A 14367-nucleotide genomic window follows, 5' to 3' on the forward strand; every position below is an offset into this window, starting at 1 on the left:
ATCAGGAATTAAGAGATCCGAGGTAGTGGTGCATGTTAAAATGTGATTTTCAGATCCATGGAGTGTGCAGAGAGTAGGATGAGGTATAAAAACCAAGGGTGTTTGAACAAGACATCTGGTTTATATAGTGCTGCCTGTTCCCTGTGCTCTGAGCTGTTCAGTTGCACTGAGTCAACTGTAATAAAACAATACATTCATATTTATTAATTTTTTATGTAGGCTTTTGGAAACAGGAAGAGAAGTGAGAAGAAGGCAGGCTATCAGAGGGAGACATCCCAGAGATGCATCTCTGTTAGGCTCTTTTGCAAGCCACACAAATGGCTTCAGGTCTGGTTAGACTCAAAAATCAGATTCAGGTCCTACCCCTTGCTTAGCCTCAGCCTTGCATGGACAAATCCCACGCTCTTCACTTGGCCATGTGGCTCCTCTGTGTGCAAGGCAGGGATAATAACTCTGCCTCTCCTGGGTGCAGCGGAGCCAATTTCATCACTGTCAGCTCCGTGGAATCCCTGGGTGAAAGGAACAACAGAAATCCAGAAAACATGGGTTATTAATAGCTGGTGCTTGCCCTTACATACATCACATGCACCGTTAGTCATTGTGGCCAGTAATTTACAGGGAGGGAAAAGATGTTCCTCAGAGCAAATGCGAAATGACACTTGGATGGTATCAGACCTCTGAGGTGTTGCGGGCCCAGAGAGTCTAATTAAGTCTAAATGCACTGATGCCACCCTGAGCAGATCCTGCTTCCTATGTGGGTGAAATGAAAATGTGCAGGAGCTCTGCAAATCCTAACAGGGGAATTTGAACTCCCAGGCAGTTCACATTGGAAAGGCAAGTGCTGGAGTTGGTGTGCAGGCCGAATTCTTGGTGTGTTCCAGCTTTTTCTGCCTCCTTCACAGAGCCCCAAGGTTGTCTCCTCCCTGCCACCTTCATCAGAGGGATCACAGCTACAGAAGTTCCCTTCTGTGGTTTTAAGTGATGGCTTTAAAGGTGGGAGCTGAGGGGCCGTGACAATAATCTGGAGGCAGCAGTGCAGCCCTGAGGAGAGCTGTGCTGTAAGGGACAGTGCAGTGGGGCTCAGCACTTGGCAGGAATTGCTGAAAGTCAGGATGCAGGACAGCTGACCACACTGGGCAGGGACAGGCCGGGCTAGCAGGGGCTGCTGCAGTCAGGAGAAGGAATTTCACTGGCCTTGTGTGTGTGCAGCAGTTCTGCCTTGAACTGGGAGCCATCCTGCCACTGCTGGCAGTGCCCCCTCTTACAGCGAGGGTAGAAATCACCACCCAGCCTGCAAAAGAGGCACAAAAATCTAAAGATCTCAGAAGAAAGGCACCTGCCTTCCCAGCACTGCAAACCTGGCTGTGCCAGGCTCATGCCATTAATTTGAAACTTGGGAAAACTCATTTTCTTTGTGCCTATCTCCTTGTGCATTCCCTAAGGCAAATGAAAGATGGCTGGGAGGTTATTTATTTTCGGTAATAATGCACACACTGCTTCCAGACTTCCTGCTATTGTGCGATTATCCAGATTAATTGCCTGGGAAAGCTGCAGCATCATCTCAGGCCCTTATTAAAGAAGCTCACAACACGGATTTATATTAATGCATATTGCTGGGTGCCACAGCCTTGCTCTTGGATGGACAAATCCCACTGCTGAGTGCTGCCAGCACCCCTGTACCTGCAGGCTGAGGGGAGGGCTCCTGGCACCTTCCCTCACAGCACCTTCAGGGCCAGGAAGAGAGAGTTGAGGTTGTTTTTAGAAAGCTCGTTAGTGAGTAACGTTTCTTATTCTAAAATCAGTTCCCATCAGCCTGTGCTGAATGATTGTGGGGTGCCTGGCTGCTGACCCTGTCTGTACATGGGCAAGGGCTGGAATCTTAAAGATGCTTTTAGGTGCTGTAAAGTGTTCTTACCAGGGAGAGAGGCTCTAGACAGAGAAAGCTTTTAAGGCACATTCTGCCCTCTTGGTTTCCCTGCTGAGGGTTTAACAAACCATGTCCTTGCCTTGCATTGGAAGTCCTGGTGTGCAGCAGCTCAGCCTGGTCCAGGTTCCAGCCAAACAGCCTGAGCAAGGTAGAGCTTGAGGGCCTTTAAAGCAAATCCAGCTCTTCTGAAACATCTCAGGGATTTTGGCTGTAAAGGGTTAGACAGGAGCAGCATGTGCATGTCCTTCAACAGCCCAACACTTCCCTCTGACAAATCAGTGTCAATCCAGGGTCACACTGATGCTCTCACTGCTGTTGTGATTGCTCCTCTCCTGTGACAAAGTGGGGATAATTGCATTAATAACTAACAATACTGGAGTAGCTGACCCACAGTGCACTGTGTGGGGCTGGTGGGACCTTGGCAGTGTGAGCCCACAGCGCATCAGCGTCTGCATGTGACACATTTGGAGGGACTGCAGCACCAGTGTGCTGGGCAGTGAGGCTCCTCAGCAAGCTCTGGCACTGGGAAGGGTTTGAGTCCTCACTCTGCGGGAGTTGTGACCACATTGTCTGATTGTCTGTGGAAAATCTTTAAAAAACCCCAAACAAATTAGGGGTTCTACTCAGGCTCTGTGTGCCTTCAAAACAGCACTGAGTGTTACAGTAAGGTCCACTGGATAACACCGAGCTGGAGTGAGGATAAGCTTCCTGGAGGCTGTGCTTCGTGGAACAGGAGTTAAGTGTTGGTGTTACTGTCCTTAGCAGGGGAATAGGTGTTTCCAGGCACGTGTCTCCAAGCTTTATTGATTGTTTCTGTACAACAGAGGAGCCTGTAGTGTGTGGGCTGAACTCCTGGAGTCCAAGCTGGGCAGGAATCTGAACTGAAGGCTGGAGATGAGAGCACAGGCTCCAGTTCCATCCTGATCCCAAAGCTGTCAGTGCTGGCTGCTTCTAGAGAAGGATCAGACAGCAGGGGCAAAGCCTGATGGTTTAACCCCCAATGGCTTTATTGACACAAGACTTTGTGGCCTCCCAAATCCTCATTCTCTCCTCATCCAGCAGTCCCTGCAGTCACCACAGGGTTTTCAGTCTCTCCCCGGGCAGCTCCCAGGTCCCAGGAAAGTGTTCAAGCAGGCATGCCCAGCCCTGGCTCAGCTCCTCTGTGAGCCCTCGAAGGCAGAGCAGGAGTGCTCCTCTGATATTAATTAGTCAATTAGCAGCTTGTGCAGTGTGCGTGCCCAGGCAGAGCGGCAGGGCCCAGGGGGTGACTGACAGCAGAGATGGATGAGTTCATCAGTGCAGCCAACCCGGGCTCCCCGACCTCCTGCTCTGTGCCTCATCTCACATGTGTCTGTCTTGCTGTCCAGGTTTTACTGGGACCTGACCATGCTGCTGCTGATGGTAGGGAACCTGATCATCATCCCCGTGGGCATCACTTTCTTCAAGGATGAAAACACCACCCCGTGGATTGTCTTCAACGTGGTTTCGGACACCTTCTTCCTCATCGACCTCGTCCTCAACTTCCGGACAGGCATCGTGGTGGAGGACAACACCGAGATCATCCTGGACCCGCAGAGGATCAAGATGAAGTACCTGAAGAGCTGGTTTGTGGTGGATTTTATCTCCTCCATCCCCGTGGACTACATCTTCCTGATCGTGGAGACGCGCATCGACTCCGAGGTGTACAAGACGGCGCGGGCCCTGCGCATCGTGCGCTTCACCAAGATCCTGAGCCTGCTGCGCCTGCTGCGCCTGTCCCGCCTCATCCGCTACATCCACCAGTGGGAGGAGGTGAGACAGCTCTGCCAGCTCTGCTCTCCCACGAGTGCCTGCCTTGAATGCCCCTTCTCCTTCCTGCCCCTTGTGTCGGCACCCAACGCTTTGTTGGAGCAGGGGAGTTCTGCAGGTTGTTGGGACGGAGCTGTGGGCTCTGGGGTCAGCACCCACACGAGCTGTGGAGGTGCTGCGTGGGCTGGCAGGAGGGTGGGATTGCAGGAATTGTGTAGCTGGTGAGCAGAGCAATCAGCCAGACAGCGAGGGCTTGCCCTCTGCAAGCCCCCAGAGGTCCAGGAACAGCTCCGAGGAAAGGGCTGGAGACAGCTGAATGGCAGAACCTGTGGCATCTGTTTGCCATCTGCTGCTTCTCTGTGCTTATCTCTTTATTCAAGAGATAAGCATGGGCATGTGTTAGAACCCTTTCTACATTCTATAGAAATTCTATTTCTATACTCTCTGACACTATGCTAAGGGAAAAAGGAAGGAGGAACAATCTGCAGACAAAGGTCTGGTGAAAAGCAAGATCTCTGTGAGCCTGGGACCCTGTGCTGCTCCCAGGGGGAATTCCAGGATGCAGGGTGAGTTGTCAGGAGTAGTGTAGGTAAAGCCACAAGCTTGCAAGTAGCTCGAAAATCAGTTCTTTTTCTCCTGTGTCCATGCTCTCCAAAGCAGAGAGAGAGCTCCCTGCATCTCTCTCCACATGTCAGGAACATATTTTCAGGACAAGGAAAGCTGGTCAGGGCAATTTCATCTTCGTCCCCATACTCTGTGCTGTGCTTTGGAGCAGAGCCTGCTGCAGAGCATGAGCTAATGCAGAGCGTGCTCCTGGGAATGTGAAGGGGAAGCAGCCATGCAAGTCATGGCTTGATTGCAGCGAGCTGTCACAACACTAATTCATGATAGAGCTGAGCCCTTCCCTGCTCCACACAGCCCACACTCACAGCGACAGCACTGGGGCGCGCTTCACAAATCTCAGGCTTCATCCTTGTGGTGCTGTCATTTGTCAGGCCTTCACCCAGGGCAGAGCAGAGCCCTGCTGAGGTGTGGGATGCCACTGGGCAAGGTGCTGGACAGGCGCTGGGGAGAGGCAGGCACAGCCCTCGGAATTCACTGCTGTGTTCATCGCTTCGTGGTGCAGGCAGGAGTGCACGGAGAGGTGGAGATGAACAAAGCAGAAGTGTCCTTCTGGGGTGACTCAGTGAGTCAGGGGCTGAGCAGAGCACTGAAACCTCCCCAGGTGTGTTGGCCTGTTCTGTAGTTGCTTTGCTTCCATCTCTAATCCCAGCAGCTCAGCAAAGGCCAGGTGGTGGCTCAGGCTCTTCACCCACTTTCACAGGCACCCACAGCAGTGCACAGCTCCCTGCTTGTTTCCCCTGCTCCTTGACTTCCCTTCCAGGAGGCGCTTGAAGAGGACTGAAGTACATTTGCTGTTGATTGTACTGAATTTGTTTAAAAATGATGAGGCAGAAGCAGATCAGTGTTTTTCCCTCTCTCACTTTTCGCAGTTTGACCCAGCAGCCATTCCTGTCTTGTCTCATAGTGGGGTGCTGCTGTCCTGGGCCCTGGGACAGCACGGCTGGGTGCCCTGTGGGCACAGCTCCCCAGGGTGAGGCAGGGCAGGCATGGCAGGGCAGGGACGGTGCTGGGTGCAGTTTGGGACTGCAATGCAGGCTCTGCTGTGCACTGCAGCGCCCGGACACCAAACACCACCGGCTGTGTCACACCGGGCTCGCCCGGGCTGCAGCTCCTGCACAGAGCTGGAACTGGGGGCTTCTCCACCTCCCACACAGGGGAGGGGTGATCCCCTGTCGCTGGGGCAGTGCCTGCCACAGAGCAGCGGGGAGACAGCGAAGGGCAGTGCTGCTTCATCCTTGCGGGGAGTGGTGCTCCCTGCAGCCACGCTGGCAGCTCTCCCTTCCTCTGAAGTGCCTACAGATGATCCCTGTCTGAAAAGCCACGTTCATCTGTCCTCCCTGCACCCATCAGTGCTGATCTGGGAGTGCCAGGGCAGAGCAGGGCTGGGCCAGAGTTACTCTGGGTGTACACGAGGTTGCTAAAGAGGGAGGAGGACTTGGGAGAGGGGGTGCTGCAGGTCTGGTCTCTGTGGTCCCCCCCATCCCAGTCCATGCCTCATAGCTGGCGGTGTCTCCAGCTCTTGCTTATGACCAGATCAGCTGGAAAGGAGCTGTGAGCAGGCATGCTGGGCCTCTGGAGAGGGGTGTGTGCTCTGGGGTGTGTGTGCAGGGCAGAGCTAACCGAGGGCATGGACACAGGCATCACCGTGCCATTGTGTGTGGGCAGAGCGCCCCTCCCCGCACAGAGCCGGGGCAGTCCCTTCCCCTGGAGGCAGCGCCCTCCTCACTCAGCCTCCTCCCCAGGGGTAAGGGGCCCTTCCCAAGCTGCCAGCAGCCTCTCCCTTCGTTCCCCTGCAATTGTCCATGCTCTGCATGAATTTATCACCGAGGCTGCAGTGAGCGGGGAGCAGCCTTCTCGAGGGCTGCAGTGCTGTAAAGCAGCCAGGCACTCATCAGTTCCACATCAGCGCTGCTCAGGAGTCTGAGGGCTCCGGGGCTGGGGCTGCAGGCACCTGCCTGGGGATCCTCCCCACGGCCCAGAGAGGTGCTCTGGGGATACAGCCGGGCAAACAACCTGAAGAGAACAGGAAGGCAGAAGGCAGGAATGCACTCGTGTTCACTCGAGTACGAAAATAAGCTTAATTCCAAATGTAGCGGTTTCATTTGCATGATGCATTTTGCATGAGTGGTCCCACAAATGAATGTACCAGAAGGGCAGAATATAAATAGAGTCTTTTTGAAGTGTCTGCCGTGTCTCCCCTGCAGTTGGGAGCTTGATTGCAATGTAGGCAGCTGCACTCACACTGGCTGGGGCCTGGCTTCCCTCAAATCCCTGTCACCAGCCCCAGTGCCTGGGAGTTCCCCAGGCCAGGAGCACAGGTCCAGGAGGGGCAGGGCAAACAGGGCTGCTCCAGCCAGGCCTTGTCCTCCCCCAGAGAAGCTCCTTATCTCAGCCTCTGAGCTGCTCCAGCAGCCTGATCAGTGCTTCCTGGGCCTGGAGCACATTGTCCCAGGGTCAGCTGTCCCACTGTCCCACTGTCCCACTGTCCCAGGGTGAGGGAGTTGGGCCTCCCCATTGCTGAGCTGAGAGCGTGTCCTGGGGAAGGAAATCCAAACATGAACATCCTACAGACCTCATCCCAGGGTCCCCCAGCAGAAAGGGAACAGCAGAAGCACCACGGAACCCATGGATTCAGTCAGGATGAACCATCCAGGTCAGACTAGGAGTCAAAAACCCCTCCATTTTCTGAGCTTTCCCTGCTGTATGCACAGCATCTACCCTGTGGTTGGTGCTGGGGCACAGTAACCTGTATTTAACATCAAACTGTTTTAACTTATGAACATTCATTGGAACAACAGCACAATTCTGCTCCTAGAAATTGGTCTACAAATAGCACATAGGCCAAGATAACCAAAATGTTTTGATTGCAGACTCTGTGGGAGGGATTATGATGGGAAGGAAAGGAACTATCTGGGTTTGATACATATCACAATGATAATATTACCATAAGTGAGGATTCTTTCAGGAAGAAAAATACATCTTTTGGGTTTTGCAGCTGAAACCTGAAGCAAAGGACAATTTGGTGATTTTCAGGCTATTATGTTATTGAAACCTTGCAAACTTGCCTGAGTGCTGTCCTTTTCTTCTCTCGAGTTTCCTTGTTACAGAGCAGCTTTAGGAGGGAGGGAATGCATCCCCTCAGGTCCCAGTAACAACTTGCCAGTGACAGCTGGGCACAGACCAGACCATCTGAGTGATCAGGTCACTTTTCAGAAGCTTTCACTGTGTAGAAGATGGACCCAAGGCTGGCGGGTCTGTGTGGAAGGACCAGGAAAGAGCTCCCAGAAACTCTGAGAATGTGGCTCCCAACTGAGTCTCCTTTTGATTTGCTAATTCCCTTCGTTTCTTCTGACCTGGCAGTAGCCTTTCCCAAATTCAATTACAATGGCGTGGCTAGTGGCCCGGGGGATGGAATGCAAGGCCAAATCCGTGAGTGGCTCCCAGGAGGGGAGGGGAGAAGTGGCTGTTCCCAGGCAGCACCGCAGGGTCCCAGCTCCGAGGAGATGAACACATCCTTCATCGATAGCATTTGCAATTCTGCCCCGTTAAACAGCAAGGCAGGCCCAGGAGAGTAACTCATTAAACCTCTGGCCACCCGTGGGTAAAATCAGACTCTACAAACACTGGCAGTGTGGCCGGGAGGGGGATTGGGGGCTGGGCTTCCTCCCAAATTTGCATCACCTCATTTCTGAAGCTTTATTAAGCACTGGTCTTTAATGCGCTTGCAGGAGCTCATTAAAACCATAATGCAAGATACAGGAATTTTCATTCCCACTGCACAAAGTCACCCCAAATCTGAGGCATCTTTTCCTCTCACAGAAAACCTGGCTGCCCTAAAACAAATGGCAAAACCCTCTTGTTGGAATATCAGCCAGAGGTTTTTCAAGATTTTACCACAGCCTTTCACATGGAACTGTTTTCATGTATGCAGCACAACATCCTTGTGAGGGGAGAGCAGACAATATCAGGAGATGGATGTTCTTTATTCCTGTACACTGCATTTTCCCTCTCCTGCCCATGGCTGTCTCCAGTGCTCCATCCCCTGCCCTGTGCCAGGAGAAAGACACGCAGAAAAGGTTTTTTGGAGGAGTTGCTCTTTGGTGGGAAGTTCCACTGCTCTAATGCAAATCCAGCTCTCCACCTGGGCACTGGAAATACAGTTTCAAAGAGAATATCATCAAAAATGGCTTCTAATGAATTATAAGGAGCCAGGCAAATATTTGAATAGCTGTGCAGCCACGGAGCATGCCATGAAAAGGAAAAAGCTTCTTTTTTCTACAGTCACCTTCTAGCAGTGCTGAGTGTGTCTTGTGGCAGCAGCAGGGTGTGAGCAGGGAGTGCCTGGTTTGGGGTTTGGGTTTGGGATTAGGGCACAGAGGGTCTGTAGGAATGCCTGGGTTGGGATTAGGGCACAGAGGGTCCGTAGGAGTGCCTGGGTTGGGATTAGGGCACAGAGGGTCTGTAGGAGTGCCTGGTTTGGGATTAGGGCACAGAGGGTCTGTAGGAGTGCCTGGTTTGGGATTAGGGCACAGAGTCTGGCTGTAGCACAGGAGCTCAGGGGCAGTCTGTGGCAGTGAAATCTGTTTGCTGTCTGGGGGTGGTTTTGCCCTGGTGTGTTCTGAGCACAGAGGTGCCCGTGTGACAGGAGCAGCTGGGCACTGCCCCAGGCAGCAGCAGTGGGCTCAAACCCTCCCTTCTGCAGTGAATCCCCACTGACCAGGGTGAGGAGTGGAGTGACAGGGTGCTGCCTGTGCCTCGGGCTCACAGGGTCCCTCAGTCTGGGCTTTCCTGCTGGGCTGGGTTGTGGAGGTTTCCTGCAGCCACAGGCTGCTCTCCTGATGCTCCTAATCCCCCCAGAGCTGGGCCCTGGCCTCTGTAGGTTTGCTCACGTCCCCTGGGCTCTGCCAGCACCAGCTGCCTCAGCTCCATGCCCGTGGTGCCAGCTGCCTGGCATTTGCCTTGTGCCATTGTGTTTGGAGGCTTCATTGTCACTGCTGTGTGACAATGACAGAGGCTTCTCACAGGGGACGTGCTGCAGCCTGGCACAGGGACTCCTCTGCCCCTGTCACTGCCCAAGGCTTGATGGAGCTCTGCTGATGGGGTCTGTTCCAGCTGCAGCCCTGCAAACCCCAGCCTGCCCTGGGGTGGCACACGGGGGACAGCTGAGGAGTTGTCACCTGCCCCGGAGTCACAGGGTGGTCAGCCTGGAAGGCACCACCCAGGCAGAGGGTCTGGAACATCCCAGGGAGGGCACTCCACAGCCTCTCTGGGCTCTGCTCAGGGCTGGCACTGCCCAGGGCAGGGGTTCTGCCTCCTGTGCTGGGGAATTGCTGGGCTCAGCCCCTGCCCATTCCTCTGGTGCCACTGCTGGGCCTGGAGCAGAGTCTGGGGCTGCTCTGCCCTCCCTGCACACAGGGACAGCCAGGGACACCCAGGGGGACACAGGGACACCCAGGGGCACACAGGGACACCCAGGGGCACACAGGGACACTCAAGGGCACTCAGGGACACCCAGGGGCACTCAGGGACACCCAGGGACACCCAGGGCTGAGGGCCCCTCTCAGCTGGGGCTCCTCTCCAGGCTGAGCAGCCCCATCCCAGCAGAGAGGTGCTCCAGGCCCCTCCTCATCTCCAGAGCCTCCAGAGCTCCATGTCCCTCCTGCCCCGTGGAGCCCAGAGCCGGACACAGCACCCCAGGGCTGAGCAGAGGGGCAGCAGCTGTGTTTGGGACAGGGACAGGGGTCTATTCCAGTGGCAAAGTTTGAGGGAACTTGTAAGTCACATCCGAATGCTGTGAGCTCAGGAAGCAGCAAGGGCAGTGCCCGCTCCCTGAAATGTGTGGGAGCACAGATGTGCCCCTCGGTAGGGCTGTGCTCTGTAAAAAGAGCACTGTGAAGGCCTCTGGAAGGGCTTCACACAGCCCAGGGTGTGTCTGTGCCCCCAGCCCGCACAGCCTGCTGCCAGCACATCATCTGTGATGCACACAGACCGTGCTGGTGCTGGGGACAGCTGAGGCAGCTTTTGAACCTTCCACAGGGAGATTCCTGTTACCACTCAGGCTCCTGATCCCATGCCAGGTCTGGTTTTGTCCCACAGAGTCGTGTTCTGCCAGCCTCAGCCCAGACTTGGAGGCCAGTTTGTCTGAGGCACATTAGCCCTGGCACGTGGGTGCAAATTAATGGCTCCTCTTCAAAGCTCTTCCAGGAAGGCACTATTGATTGCATTCATATCAAGTGGGAAACTTTAATGAGACAGCCAGAGAGAACAGCATTTCCCTGCCTCGCTTGTGTTCAGCAAGGCAGGGCTGGAGAGGGACGTGCCAGATCTCTAAGTTGTGTGAATGAGGCAGGAGCTTGGCCCAGATAGCAGCGTGGACAAAAATCAAGTTGGCTGGTGGAGAAGGGGATTTTGAGAAGCACGGCAGTGGGGAGCTGCCTTCTGCCAGGAGAGATTGAAGTCAGTTCCTTGCTGTCCCCTCAGGGCATCCTCCTAAAGGGGCTCTGGGCAGTGCCAGCCCCACAGAAAGGCCTGGGCTCCTCCTGCCCTCAGCCTGGAAGGGAGGGGATGCTCCTCCACAGGGCACCAAATCCCCTCAGAGGCCAGGCCCTGCCTCTGAGCAGCTCTCGCCTCCACAGCTCCAGGCTCTGTGTGTGTGTGGGGAGCCAGGGCTGGAAACCCCCAGCCCTGAGGACAGGATTGCTCCTGACCCACTTCTGTCCTTGCCACAAATACGGCAATGGAAGAAAACAGCCTCGCGTTCCCCGCCAGTCTGAGGGGAAGGAAGGAGAAATCTTCCTCGGGAAGGACAACAGCCCGACCCCGAGAGGTGTGTGAGGGTTTAATGGGCAGCAGCCTCATTGATGAAGTTATTTTCTGAGCCCTGCTGTGAAAAGAGCTGTTTGGAAGACAGTTTCAGGACATGCAATTATCCAGTTTGCCAGCTTAATGCATTCAACTTAACCTCATTTTTATGAAGCAGAAATCAATGTGGTAACTTTTTCAGGCTAAGAGATGACATTTTATTCTTGCTTCTCTCATAAGGAGGCATATTTTTAAGCCTCATTTTGTGCTGTAACTCCTCCCTCTCCCGCTTTTGCTTAAGCAGGAATACTCCAAGGGCTAAAGGAAAGAGTGAGGCAATTTCCACATGCCCAGAGTCACATTAGAATGGAAAATGTTTCTGAAATCTCTTTGCAATGCATGGAAAAATTTTCCGTTCTGGAAAAGGACATGGAAGTGCATTTAGAACTTCAATACAAGCACTTTCTCATTAATTTCATCCAAGCACCATTTCACCTGGGAAGGGTTCTAATGATGCTGATCTTCCCCCCCAGTTTTTCACTCCAAGGAGTGCACGGCCCCTGTTCTCTGTTATGCCAGTGCCTCTCACCCTCTGCTCCCACGTGGTCAGGGGTATTTTGGCACTGTTCCTCCCTTGTGTTCCCTTCCCTTCCCTTCCCTTCCCTTCCCTTCCCTTCCCTTCCCTTCCCTTCCCTTCCCTTCCCTTCCCTTCCCTTCCCTTCCCTTCCCTTCCCTTCCCTTCCCTTCCCTTCCCTTCCCTTCCCTTCCCTTCCCTTCCCTTCCCTTCCCTTCCCTTCCCTTCCCTTCCCTTCCCTTCCCTTCCCTTCCCAAGCCAGAGGTCCTGCAGAGCAGCAGTTGCCAGAGCTGGGTAATGCTTGTCCAGAAGCTCCCCATCAAGGCTGTGCCATAAAACTGAAGCGAGCAGGGTAATTGCCCTGCTTTTCATGAAGGTGCCCCCTGTCCAATCCCTGGCGCTGCCTGGCGTGGGTGGCAGCTCACACGGAGTGTGTCAGTGACACATGCAAAGTCCTGTCCCTGCTGAGCTGCTGGTGATGGTATCTTTGCCATTTGCTCATCCAGTATTTATGAGGGAGAAGCCAGGAATCAGGGAAGGCCTCGTCAGGGGGAACATTCTGCCTTTGGTGACAGCTGGAAAGAGAAAGTGAGAGATGTGATCTGAAAACAGAAACACCACAATTCTCATGGCTCCCTTCTGGGCTCGGGCTGAGCCACAGGCCTGGAGTGCCACAATGTCCCCTGCCATGGAATGAGGACAGTAACCACTTCAGCTGCAGTTCACTGACCCCCGAGGAGCCACCAGGCACCCTGAGCCATCCCAGCCAGCTGTGACACCCACACACCTCTCTGCAGGGTGTCCTTGGGCAGGTTCTGTCCCCAGGGTGGGTGACACTAGAAGCAGAGCCCAGAGCCAGGGTGGGACATTCACACCTTTACCTCAGCTCATCAGTCTGGGGTGTGCCCAGGGGGCTTGGGGTCATCAGGGTACAGGAGCAGAGTGAGGGTGGGATCGGGGTTTCTCTGGGAGTCCCATTCCTGCGGCTTTGGAGAGAGGCAGAAATTTGGAGACGGTGTTTCTGAGGTTGGGGTCCAGCCAGGATGGCTCAAGAATCGGGGTCTGTGTGTGTGTAAATGGACTCGGAGCAGAAGGAGGCTGGTCTGAGGGAGATCTGGAGTAAGGGGTGAGTCAGGAGCTGAAGGTGGCTGAAGACAGCAGAGCCTGGGAGCAGCTGGAGTCTGCCCTCCCCTAGGATCACCTGAGCTCTGCTCCCCCACGGAGGAGCTCCAGAGGGTGAACTTTGGGAGAGCCTCTCTCTGTGCTGGCACTGACAAGCACTCAAACAAGCAGCAGCAGTGCTTCCCTGCAAGCTGTGAGAGAAACTGTGAGGATGGTGTCCCTTAAAGTAGCTGACAGGCCTGCTTTTCCTCAAGTCCCTGGAGAGGACACAGAGCGGTTAAGACGCAGCAGCTGTGTTTGTTTTTTCTTCATTTATATATTTTTTTCACCCAGCAAAGTGCCGGGTGTTAATTCCTCTTGATTTGCTCAGTGCAGCCCAGTTTGGAGAGGCCGTCCCTGGAATAGGGCTGATTAGCCTCCTCTCCAGTGTGCATCACCCAAACAGCCTCTAATCACACTTTATCCCAACTGTGTGCCTCTTGCTGAGGCTGCAGGGAATTAGGCTGGAATTGTGCAGTTAATTACACAAACTTGGGGCAGCCAAAGTCCAGAGGCTTCTGTCAGGCCCTCTGCCCAGCTGGGGGGATGTTCCTCTGGTGGCCTGCAGTAAATGAATGCGCTGCTGAACTCTGAGTGTCGTGTGAGCCCAGCACTTCCCCCTCCCTGGATCTCCCCGTGTCCCTGCGCTGCACTGGAGCATCCATGGGAGGTGCAAAGTGGAGCCAGCACCTTCCTCTCCATTCCCATCTACTCTTGCATGCACAGGAAGGATGACAAGGGCTGTCCTTGGCATACAGGTGGAGAGAGGAGAAAAACATCATGATTCACGTGAAAAATCTGTGATCCAGGGCAGTTGTTCCTTCTCCAGTGTTCCTCCCCACAGGAATGGGGTGAGCCTTGTCCCTCTGCACCCCTTCCCCAAGCCTGTTCCCTGCCAGCAGTCACAGACATCCCACCAGGAGCCTTTTCAGCTGATAAATCACCTCAGGCTGTGGGAAGGACAGATAACAACTTCCACTTCAGCTCTCTTCCCTCCAGACTGGAAAGACACGTCGGTATTTTGTGCTGAGCATAAGGCAGAGCTAGTCCAGCTCTGGAATGGGAAAGAGATGCAGGAGGGGAGGGCAGCAGGATGAGGGAGGCTCCTGTGAAGGGAGACAGGAGAGGGAGAGCTGGGGCAGGCCTGTGGCATCCCCCAATGTGTCCTGGCATGGGATGGTTTGATCTTTAGGGGCTGTTGTCAGATATTCCAAGCAGCAGTATTTGTAATGTTTTTGGGGCTGTCCATCCTGCAGTTCACTGGGAAGAGTGCAGCTACACTCCAGGGAATTTGAGAGGTCCTCCCTGGATCTCCTCTCGTGTCCCATGGCAGGAACATTGCTGGACATGAGGTACGAGTACACAGGGATGGTGCTTCTCATGCATGGATTTTTTGCCCCTCTCCTTTTCCTCTTCAAGGTCATTTGAGCAACTGGCAGGGAAGGAGGAACACAACCCACTTTGGGAAGATGGAAAAACCCCTTCAGTTCCA

The 14367-nt window shown here is 54.2% G+C and overlaps 1 protein-coding gene across 1 annotated transcript in view; it reads left to right on the forward strand.

Moving 5' to 3' along the window:
* Positions 1–14367, forward strand: part of HCN4 (hyperpolarization activated cyclic nucleotide gated potassium channel 4) — a 95946-nt gene that overhangs the window by 25427 nt on the left and 56152 nt on the right. Inside the window, exon 2 of the mRNA XM_063412717.1 lies at positions 3295–3718. Within this exon, the coding sequence (XP_063268787.1) occupies positions 3295–3718 (424 nt within the window). The remainder of the gene's footprint in view (positions 1–3294; positions 3719–14367) is intronic.

Source organism: Prinia subflava, chromosome 15 (genome assembly GCF_021018805.1).
Source record: "Prinia subflava isolate CZ2003 ecotype Zambia chromosome 15, Cam_Psub_1.2, whole genome shotgun sequence".
Taxonomy (NCBI): Eukaryota; Metazoa; Chordata; class Aves; order Passeriformes; family Cisticolidae; genus Prinia; species Prinia subflava.